The 12,034-nt window shown below is 38.0% G+C and overlaps 1 protein-coding gene across 1 annotated transcript in view; it reads right to left on the bottom strand.

The window, feature by feature from the left end:
- CLIC5 (chloride intracellular channel 5) overlaps nt 1-9,889 on the bottom strand; it is a 73,131-nt gene extending 63,242 nt beyond the window's left edge. Inside the window, exon 1 of the mRNA XM_030490822.1 lies at nt 8,865-9,889. Within this exon, the coding sequence (XP_030346682.1) occupies nt 8,865-9,356 (492 nt within the window). The 5' untranslated portion in view covers nt 9,357-9,889. The remainder of the gene's footprint in view (nt 1-8,864) is intronic.
- Between the last annotated feature and the right edge of the window lie 2,145 nt (nt 9,890-12,034).

Genomic DNA, 12,034 nt, shown 5'->3' with positions numbered 1-12,034 from the left:
GTGTTAGGAAAACTTTGTTGCTGAAAGGAAAACAGGTGTCAGAATAAGTGAAAAACTGTGAAAAGCATCAAGAAATTGATGAAGCTTTCTCTGTCTGACTTTAATGTGTTTATAACAACACAGTTCACCTCAAATAGAATGATGTGTTTATTTAAACAACCATAGATATCTTAAACCAGGAGATTATTAAAAGAATCTTTTATGCCACTTGTTTAGTCTAGCTATAAAAGTAGAAGCAATCTGAGACAGGATGCAGCTGTGAAAAAAAAAAAGGCACCTTTGTGAAAAGAAGACATATGTGGAAGGGGATTACTATGATGACTGGCAGAAATGGAGACAAAAAGGAACGGCTGGTTTAGCCCCAAAACATCTGAGGATGTCTAAGTCTAAAATGACTTTAAAAAGCACTGAATGAAAGAGTGAATGCTAATGGACCATGCTGGCACAAGAACAAGGAGGTATTAGCTGCACATGAATAAATATCATTTGGAAATTAAGGTGTTGAACCATCAGAGCAGTGATGTTCTGAAACACATTTCCAAAATTAATAATAATGGCCATTTATTTTTTAGATCAACCTTGATCAGTTTATGAATTATGTATTACACCACGAGGCTGTCTGTGACAGAAAAGGATTCTATTTCATGTCCCTAAGGGTCATCTCCAATCCCATGAAATTTTTTTCAGATTACCAGGAACCCCCAAAAAGTGATTTTGGTAAGTGCACAAAGACTTTTACCTTTCCATGCCTCATTTTTATAAACCTATAAGTGGGAAAATACTGTTTTTCTCACAGAAGATGTGTTCTTGATTTTTACTTCATTAACACTCGTAGATTGCTTTGAGGTTACTACATGGAGGCTGCAACAGAAAATCAATGAACTTGTGAATTGAAATCCTGGTCTCAAACACTTCTTGACTGGTTAGTGCACTTGACCTGTGCACTAACCAGTTTACTTCTCATCTACTCCTGATTGTATCATTATAACTTCATGAAGGTCACTGACGTCTTACAACATTATCAGAAATATACCAACATTATAAAGTCAATCACAACTGTATAATTAATTGACATGAAAAGGATTACCCAGAGATCAAAATATAAAAATCACACCCTTAGACAACAAATCAATGACTCATTTGAGAGTGACATGACACCTCCTATTGTTTTTTTTCCCACAGAAGGTAGTTTCATAAAGGTTCATAACATTTGCCATTGGACAGTTGTAAATATTTTAAAAATTGCCACTGACACAGAAAAAATATTGAGGGTTCCTTTTCAGCCACAGTCACAGTGTATGAGAGGACATAAAGATGAAAAATATTTCTAAATGGACCAGTAAATACAGTTGCAGGAGAGTAGAAAACTTCTCTCTAACACAGGGTCTTTTGACCCAAAGAAACAAAGCAAATTTTCTTTTTTCTTTTTACATTTAAAATCTTAAGCTGTGTTGGAACTGGTAGCTGGGAATTCAAATCTAGTATATTTAGTTGGCTTTTCTCTTCTACTGTGGTGTCTAAAATGAAAAATAACTATAAACCAAATACAGTTGAAGGAAACATATAAGGGGGGTGCTTAAGAAAAGGATAAATGTTGACTGAAGTTAAAGAAAGAGTGCTAGTTCTCAGTCTTGGAAAGATGCTGAAATGTATTAGATTATTTTGTCTGATCAAATTGGCAAACAGCCCAAGTGTACAACATTGAAATGTGTCTTCACTATTGCACTCTAGTTGTTGCTGAGTGTGGAAGAAAAAGGAAAATTAAATAATCTGGAAAAAAAAAAAAATCAGTCCGAACTTTGTTTCCACATATTCGTTACCAGAATTAACTTCTAGTCTAGTCTAGTAACCCATACTTTGTATTTAAGCTGTCGCTGGTGGCATTCAGTTTATTTAACTTCAGGTGATGATGCCATTGTATTCAGTGAAAGTTTATGGCTTAATTCAGTTGCCTAAACCCAGAAGCATTTCAGAGACCCTAGAATAGCTGAGGAAATCTGTAAACATATATGAGAAAGCATCAATATGAGACCCATGGCCTTCTGCAGAGGCAGCTGGAGGCCAGGAGGGAAGCCTTAAGATATCTACACCAGCACTGGGTGCCTCTGATTAGAAAACTGAATTAGGCCCTTACTCGATAGCACAAATGGAACCTACCAAATAACCAACCTCACTCTGCAGCTCATGCCTACAGCCACACAAATGAACATTGCACTATTTATTTCAGATAGCTTATTGATGCGAAAGGAGCCTAGACTTCCTGCAGAGATGTACTTAGCAACTTAGCTTACAGACACACCTTAAGCTTGGTGAGCCAAGTCCAGCCCTTCATAGAATCACAGAAAGGTTTGGGTTGGAAGGTACCTAGCAGAACATCGAGTTCCAAACCTCCTGTCATGGGGAGGATACCTTCCACTAGACTAGATTACTCAAAGCACCATCCAGAGCAGAGCAGAAAAGCAGCTTTCCTCTTGCAGATTCCAAATATTTACATGTATCAGTCGGAGTTGCTCTGCAGTGACTATCTATCATTTTGTGTTTGCAAAACATCTGTCTCAGTAGAACTGCTCTTCAGGTACTTCTGCAATAAACAAAAATAATACAAATCCCTCTGTATTGGACAGAAACCATTTAACAGTGACAGTACTGTTACATAGATAATTTTTGAGGGACAGCAAAGAAGTAAATAATCCACAAATCCAAACATTTTTCTCTTCTAAAATGTAGGAGCTGAGATGTTTCAAAAGAAAAGAACAACCCAAGCTGGGATAACAGTCTTATTTTCAGAACATCAAAGAGAGAGTCACAAAAAGGAAAATATAAGGAAATGAATAAATAAATCCCGTTTTCATTTTCTCTCAGTGTGACCTACATATTTACATTGTACTTGCTATTGCTGCAATCACTGTGCAGTAACAATTTCCTAGACAATACAGGACCATATTTTGAAGCCGTTGCTACGCTACTGTGCTATACCCAGCCACAGTCGCTGCTGGAGCCAAAAGCTGAAGGTGGCATGGGAGTGTTAGCTGAAAATTGATTCACGGACCTTTCCAGAGGCAGAAAAGGTGCATGAACAAGGCACAGACTCAGCAGAGGTCAGAAGCAAGGCCTTTTACCCTTTGTATCTAAAAGATTAAGCAAACTGTTATGCCCTGCTGCTAAAGCACGCATTCTGTTCATGACTGATAGTCGGAGAACTGGATGTTATCTGTAACAGAACGGCCATTTGCTAATCTTTCACACACGCACACGGAGTAATTTAGATAAGCATAAATCAAGCTATGAAGACACTACAGTTTTCCTCCTCAGCAATAAGGGTTACATTGCTACTAGGTTCATATGTTAGATATAAGATTACCAGTCTACAACCCATGAAAAAGTATAGGGGGTAGACATAAAGCCATGTTGTATCTGCGTAGTATGATGTGAAGATGCTGCAGGTATATCTCTAGTCTCTGAGTTGGTAAAGCAAAAGCATTGGTGATATTACCCTCTGCACAGGATTTATATCAAAGCAATTCTCTGACTCCAAACCCATATTGTTTTCAGTGATGGGTGATCAGAGCCTGGTCACACCACTAGTAGAAACCAAGCGCTCTTGAAGTCAAATGGCAGACAAACTGTGCAAGAGTACTGCATTACACCTGCTGGCAAACAGGCAAGTGATAAAGGGTTGAGACCATTACAAAAGCATTTACTGGGAAAACATCAGGGCTAGAACATGAACTTCGCAATCCTATACAAAAGGTTAAAGGATACACAAATATGCTAAAATACAGCAGATAAAGTGTTCCAACTAGAGAGTTGGACAGATAATGAATTAAAGAGGCGTTTGCTGTAGTACTTTTTATCGGCACTGCTAAATACACTACCTGTACCTGAAAACTGGAGCTTAAGAAATATGTAAGTTAACTGGAGAGAGACTGGAAAAGGACAAAAAAAAAAAACCCAAACCAAAAACCAACAAAACCCATCCTAAACCAAACAAACCCACAACACACCAAACCACTCAAGTTTAGAAATGATGACTCAAGCTTGAAGACAGGCTGAAAGAATTGAATTTGTTTAGTCTAGGAAGGCAAAGACTGAAAGAAATTTGATATGTCTTCTAATACATAAAGGAACTATCTATTAAAATAGAAAAATAGCATAGTTCTGAGCAACAGAATTTTAACAAAGGAAAATTTCTGTCTCAGGAGAATAATTAAGCATTGACAGAGACTAATTGGGATAAGTGCTGAATCTGCATCACTGAACGTTTTCAAAGAAGCGTCTGCTAGGGATAGTCTTATCTAAAGATAAGACTGAGAGCAGGAGAATGCATCACTTGATATTCCAGGCTTTTATTTCTATAGTTAATTGCACTTGTAAATAGTCTTAAGTAAGACTATTTTCAGCAAAAAACATCTGTTAATTTCATTTAAATTATCAAAAAAGCCAACATCCTATCACATTAGGATACTGGCTCCCCACTAGTGATTTCTTCTGTGCATGTATTAACTTTAGCATGTTGTATCTTAGTCTGTAAATCTGCCATGACTGGAGAACTCTGAAAATAGTTGTTGGATTGTTCCTTGCTTAAGTCGCTTGGTTAACACTATTTAAAAAGTATATAATGAATCATTTAACCTTTTTCTAAGCTTACTCATAAGACCAAAGTAATATTTGCTTACTTCCACTGGATTTATTATAAAAAAAGTTTTTAAAAGCTAAAATGGCATAAAAAGGCAAATTGCTATGATTTTATGTAAATATAGAGAGTTACACCTGCCACCTGGCATCAGCCATTTTCACCACGAGGGCAGGACACAGGAATGGCTGCACAGAGCAGCTGTGGATTCTTCACCTTTGGAAATACTTACAACCTGACTAGACATGGCCCTGGGCAACCTGCTCTAGGTGATCCTGCTCTGAGTAAGAGTTTGGACCAGATGACCTCCAGAGGTACCTTCCAGCATCCATAACTCTGTTACCCCAGCGCAGTGATTCAACATGCATGTTCACAATGCTAAATGACTGCATTAAATTGGTAGTGTTTGCACAACACAAGGTGTTTATTGCTTGGGGTGAAGAATTACCTTCCTTCAGGGAATGGTGCTCCAATGGCACAAATGTGTACAGGGAGGGTATACTCTACAGGTCATCAATAAACCAGGAGGGCAGTAATTTTCTTCTGAAAATAGAGGGACTATTGTTTAAATAACAACTCAAGCTTCAGGAAAACAGAAGAATAACATTTTCAAAGAAACTTACTCATCAGAACACACACACAGCTAAACAGGGAAATGCAGGGTACAAGTGAAAAGGCTGGACCTCTGAGCAACAGGTACAATCAGGTCAAGCTGCCCTCTGCACTCAGTAACATAGCCTGTATGTCAGTCATATTTCCATTTACATTGCAAAGGCTTTTACTTGAAGAAATTACAACATTATTGAAAAGGGCATTGAGGTGGCTGTTATAAGCCTGGACATGCTGGATTCACACAAGCATCTCCATGTTGGTACGTGCTACATTTTGCTATTAAAGGCAAGGAAATTCCTTGGTGAAAACCAAAATTTTTTATCTTATAGCACACCCTGAAATAGTCCACTGACAATGACATAGTTATCAAGTACTGATCACCAGTGAAAGATGAATCAATGATATTTAAACATTTTATTGGTGTCTAATAACACAGAATGGGCTACAGAAAAGATTATCCATTCTGACTGAAATTATGGCCCTATTGCAACAACACAATATCTTGATGAAGTTGAAATTCTATCCTAGGCAGTGCACTGCAACTAAGCCAGCTAGACTGTAAATTAGATGCCATGTTACCTCCCACTTCCTCTGGTTTTCAGTCAGCAGCGACCTCTGTCTGACATGTTTCCAGCCACTCACAGATATTAATTAGTGCTACGAACAAAGGAAGGAATAAATAGTGACAATTGTCGCTACCACTATTGTCCCACAGCAAAAGTTCCTGCTGCCACTGTTAATGTCTGCAGAAAAGAGCAAATCCAGAAACTGAACCCAATTTCAGAGCCACACTGGCTTCAGGTGGACTAGAGACCATTGGAGAAGGGAACAATCTATGAATAACAGGCATTGACACAACTGAGAGATTTGGTTCCTACATGCAAGAAGCAATATTACAGGTATTCACGTATTTCACAACTGTTGTTATATATTACTCTATGACCTTCTGTTTTAAAGGCTGACTTTTGCTATCTAAATAATTACAGATAGCAGAGTTGGATTTGCACTCCATGGAGTTTGTGCTTTATTACCTTGATACCAGATAGAAAGAAAAGCAAAAATCCAAACTGAAATGTCATCAATTTCTCAAGGAATAAAACGCTGTCACAGCAGTTCAGGTCAGCCACCCACGCAGCAGTATCCAGTGCCCTGCTCATCTGGCCTCCAGCTCCTGCTGGGAGGATTACCTGAAAGCCTCATGTCTCATCTTCCAGCCAGGTAGGGATGTCCTGGGGCTCAAGGACATCTTGAAGGTGCTAGGCACTTATGTTTTGGCAAGGGAGTAGAGTTCAAAGTTTGCGCTTCTCTCTAGAGCTGCTGATAAGCACCTTTATGAGATACTCAGCTATTCTGCACAACAAAAACAAGGAAAAAGACTTCCTCAATGCTTCCCCAGTACAGTTCTTTTCAAAATACCCCTCTTCTCACCTTTCAGAAATTTAAATTAACCCATCATCTCTGCTTGAATAGGAACATCCACATTCATTTTCTTTTCTTATGCAGAAAAAGAGACGACATCATTATTTTGAAGCAAGAGGAATGTGGAAGAATAAGGAATAGAGAAAGATTATATCAAAGCCAAAATGCAACACTCCTGTTGCTAACAATATGTAGTTGCTAACAAACAAAATACACTCAATCATTATGACTTTTCAAACACATATGTAGGACTATGAGCAGAGATATGAACTAGGACCAACGCTATAGATCTTACTTTGTCCAAATAATTAACATAATTTTAGCAACAACCATGATTCAGTCACAGAAATAGGACAGCTGCTGCTTCAAAGAGTCATACAGTGTAAAGGTTATAAAGATAAAATGGCCAACTGCTCTCACATATGGCTCTCATAGCCCACTTCTACAGAAACCAGTAGCAAAAACCCCTTCTGACAGTGAGCATGGACCCAGAACAGTTCATGACCCAGCAATTAGTAGATAGTCCCTCTCCTGAAAGATGCTCATCTTTCTACCAGATTAGCTGCAGTTATATTGAAATTCAAGAAAAATGGCTGAAGTTGTACAGCTTGTCTTATGCAGAATAAGACTGAGTAACCTGACAGCCATTTCTGGTTAGTTGGTTGATTGTTGGTTCTGGTGTGTTTGTTTGTTTTGTTTGGGTTTTTTTTAATTTATCAATCATTTATCTACCTTTATGCAAAAATTACAAAAGCTGTCATGAAGGACTGTCACATAGAGAAGGGAGATGTGAAGGGGGAATAACATCAACTTTTCATAGAATCATAGAATGGTTTGGGTTGGAAGGGACTTTATAGATCATCCAGTTCCAACCCCTCTGCCATGGGCAGGTTGCCCATTCCACCTGGCCTTGAACACTTCAGGAAAGAGGCACCCTGTCATCTACAGGAATACATGACACAAAGGAAAAACATTTAAATCATAACTTTCTTTAAGCATTCAAGAGAATCCCAAGATTTGGTTGACACTTTATGGAAGCATTCTCCTACACGTAAATGTTGGATAACTTTTTAACTCTGTTTTCCAGGAAATCCAAGGTTTACAAGAGAAATCACATGAAGTATTAGGAGAGTCCACCACACCATTTGATCTCCCGTAACTCACATGAAATAATCAGCATTTCATACCAATGCAAATGTTATAGTGTGCTTTTGTTTAAAAAACTAAATTAAACAAGTACAGGCATTGCTGAAAACACTTCTCTCTATGTGTGGCAATGAAATCTCTCAGCCTGCTTTCAAAGCACCTGTCAGTGGAACTGAGGAACAGATTCTGACAATCTCATTTATGTTAAGAAGTTATGAACTTCACAAGACTTCTGTAGAAATAACAGCATTACATTCACAATGGATGGTGCTGTTCAACGGAAACAAGAACTTTCTCTCATGTAGTTAAAAAGGAGGAACTGTCACGTTTGTATTACGGCCTAATAAATACTGGGAATGGTTGAATACAAGAGCTTTTATGAAGGGAAGTATAGTGTTTATTTAAGGACACAGGTGTTCATGGTTTAGAAATTTAAGTTATACTTTACAAATACAAATATTTACAAAATACTTTTTAGAGAAAGTGTGAAAGTCCCCTCAGTAATTTCTACCTAACTTGAAATTAGTAAAAAAAACCACGTTAAAATTGTCACAGAAACACGTATATCTGAATAGTGAAAGAAATAAAAGAAAGACCACTTTCAGGGATGAGCATTTGTGGAAATTTTATTGCCATTTTTTAAACCATATATTTAATTTTCTTCATAGCATGAATAACTTTTGAGCTATAGCTACTATATAAATAGTGAAATACAGGGACATCTGAACTAGCTTAACTAAACCAAGCAGTAGTAGCCTAGCTGTAACAGCAGGGAGATTTCACAGAATAAATGAATTGCAGCAACAATCAGAATATTTTCACCACATTCAGACTTCCACTTGAAGTAAAGAAATCTCAGGCATCTCCTCACAACACAAATCTTCTTTCTGTACCTTAAGATGTAAGAGGTAAGTGAATGGATTGACCTCTGCAGGACACAGGCAGCAGAGTTGGGAACAAAGCAGTGGGTAGATGTATTTTACTGATTTGGAGGACACACACATTGATTTGGGGTTTAAAACTGGTGTGTTCTTAGGAGGGCTCAAGCTCTTACCTTTACAAACATGAAAATCTCACAATCTTCCTGAAAGTTGTCAGTTTCTCCAAAGTTATTGTTAAGAGGGAACTTGAGGGAAGTTGGAGAGTTGGAAGAAGTGCTCCGGCTCCGACGCAACTGGAAATCCAGAGGAAAATGCACGTTGCTCTTAAACATCATGCCCTCTACATGTTTATCTTCCAGAGTTGGGCTCATCAGATCCATCTCCTGGTATGGGTGGTCTTCTTCAGCACCATGGTGAGATGAAGAAGAACCATGCTCCCCATCAGCCCCATGCTGAGAGGCCACAGAATTACTACAGCTATCTTCTGAGCTGTCCTGACTACTATCCATGCTCTCTGGGAGAGTAGTGATGGAAGAAGGAGATGCTGGATCTTCATGGGCATGATCATAAAGATTATCCCTTTTGTCTTCTTTAGAGTCCTGAATCTCATAGATATTGGTGTTATTAACGTTTTGATAAACATTGGTAAAGACCTGATCTTCCATGACTGCTGGCTAGTGAGTTTTGCCTGCCTGCTAGTACCTTAAAAGACTGCAGTTAAAGTGTGATGTTGACAAATGCTCTTCAAGAGGAAGCAGAGTCTGTGGTGTGCTTTCTGAATGCTCTGCTACACATGGCAGATCTCCAGCAATCATTTACTGAGAGCTATAAATCAACAACTACGCTTCCACTGAAGTAAAAGATAGGGCTGTCTCACTTTTAACCCCTTTGTGGATCTGACTGCAGGTTACTATATCTTAGGAGCTGGAATCATTTGTTGTTCATCCAGATATAGCCTGGCGAAGTACAGTGACAAACAGCTGAAGCACCTATCAGTACTACAAAGCTATGGTAAAGAAATATGTATTCTTTCACAGAAAGTCAAAAACAGTTTTACTGGCAATCTTATGTACATTTTGTGTGAAAAGGAAGAAATGCAGACTTCACCCATTTACTCATATTTTCAACCCACAAAAGCCTAGCTTCAAGGAAAAGCAAGGCAAAACTGCCTCAACAAAACAAGCAATCATCTGCAATGTTTCACCAGTTACTTACAATATTATCAGCAAATTATAATAATTTATAAAAAAACTCTACAAATACAAAAAAATTATAAAGTGGTATATCCATAAGAAAAAGGCATCAAACTTGAACTCTTTCCAGTTTTGACACTGGTTCACTTGAACTTGAATGACTCCACATTTAACAACTTTGTCTTCTCATCTATAAACTACAGCCAACACTCTAAAAAGTCTTGTGAGCTGCCCTGGAATCTAGAAGGGGGGATAAAGCACTGAATAAGCATTAACTATTATTATGCATACTTAATTTATTAATTACTTGTAATCACATTCAGGTTATACATCCCCATGTCATACAACATAGACCCAAGCTGTCAAAGTTGGGTTAATGCTGCTTGACTTCAGCAATCTATTCAGCCTCCTTGTCCATGCAGTTCCTTTTCTCTAAAGAATGGAGACACACAGAAAATTCCACAGAATCTAAAGTAGAGGAATACTTCCAGCTTTAGCATCCTTCTTAAAGACAGATAAAGATTCCAGAGCATCTGAAATCAGTGGAGCTGAAAATCATTACAGATCCAAATCTGAATTTATCAAAGTTATGAGAACTTCAGACCTTATTGACTTTTTATCTAGATGTTTACTACATCTGGATTATATAGATTATTACCAGAATTGTTAGGATCCAATTATATTTAATCTTTTGGGGTTGAGAAGGTAAAAGAAAAGTGTTTTCCTCCTGACCCATCCTTGTAGCTTCCTGAGAGTTAACTGTCACAGTAAGGCTGGATTTGTAAAAGAAACATAGAAGAGAGATTAAAGAGAAGGATTGTAATTCCAGCCATCTCCAAACAGAACAACCAGGGGAACACATGCTGCTTCACATTGTAGAGTAGCAGGTGCTCCTAGATAACGGCAAAAGTGCCAAAAGCATAGTCACAACCAGCAACACAGTACAAAGACGCAGGTAAGTATCAGAGATCAAGGACATGTCTTAGCTCATGAGGGCACCTCAAGGGCTCCAAGGATATCTAACCCATATCACGGTTTAATTTCAACTATTCCTGCCTGGTACATGCAGTCCATCAGTAAACAGAACCAATCACATCTCCTTTTTACGTTTTCTTAAGTAATTCAGCCAGAATTATTCATCCTAAATAAGAGATTCTGAAATGCGTGCTGTGTCATCTGTACTGCAAACTTCAAGCATTCAAGAACAGCTATTAGAGTAATGATAAAACTGACTTAAAATCATGAGCTTAAATTACTAAAGCTCAAGAAACTTAGGAAAGCCAATGAGATAACTAGAAAATGTTATTACTTTATATTTTAATGAGCATTTTTTACTTTTAAGAAAACACTTGCATTTCTTCACATTTTTAGAAATAAAAATGTATGTCTAACTGCATATGTTCAACTTGCTCTGAGCATGGCGTTGATAAGCAACTCCCTTGATCTCCAACCCTTCTTACAAAGTGTTCTTGCAGAATTAAGTGTGCTGGGATTGTAAAAATTCCCTCCTTAGTCACTCTTCTGGCAAATAACTTAATGAACAAAAGAGAACACAGACATATTCGTGATGCAAAACAAAGAACAAAGTCCAGCTGCATAGTATTAAATCAAATGACTGACTTCTTTTTTTCCCTGCACAAAGACAACAGCAGGAAGCAGCAGCACCTGCTGGAGGGTATAAAATATCACAGGTAAAATAAGGAATAAGAGAGAAATGTTTGAGTATTATTTAAAAATAAATAAATACAATTGATGTGGATTTTATTAGTCAGAACTGTGAAGGAAAACTCCCTTCCTCTGCCTCCTCCAAGAGCAAAGAAAAGACCCATTCAGCTCCAAGATCCAGACTTCACTCTTGTGACAGGGTGATAAAGCCCCAGAGTAAACTTGACCGCACTTATGAATTTATCCAGGTGAAAATCAGGTGCATTCCAAGTCATGTTATATGAACCCACTGCTGGTTTACAACCCTTACATTTCATCTTCAGGGATGACAGAAATAATTTTGGTGCCATGGTTCCAAAGTTATGTGCTAACAAACGAGATCAAAACTGAAGCATTCATATTGTGGCCTGGAACATGAGTGTCCTGTGCTGCTCCCTCCCTACTCCCCAACTGACAATGCTCTGCTCCAACAAAGGAACAGGGCA

This window comes from Strigops habroptila, chromosome 6 (genome assembly GCF_004027225.2).
Source record: "Strigops habroptila isolate Jane chromosome 6, bStrHab1.2.pri, whole genome shotgun sequence".
Lineage (NCBI taxonomy): Eukaryota > Metazoa > Chordata > Aves > Psittaciformes > Psittacidae > Strigops > Strigops habroptila.
This window is presented reverse-complemented; position numbering and strand designations above follow the sequence as displayed.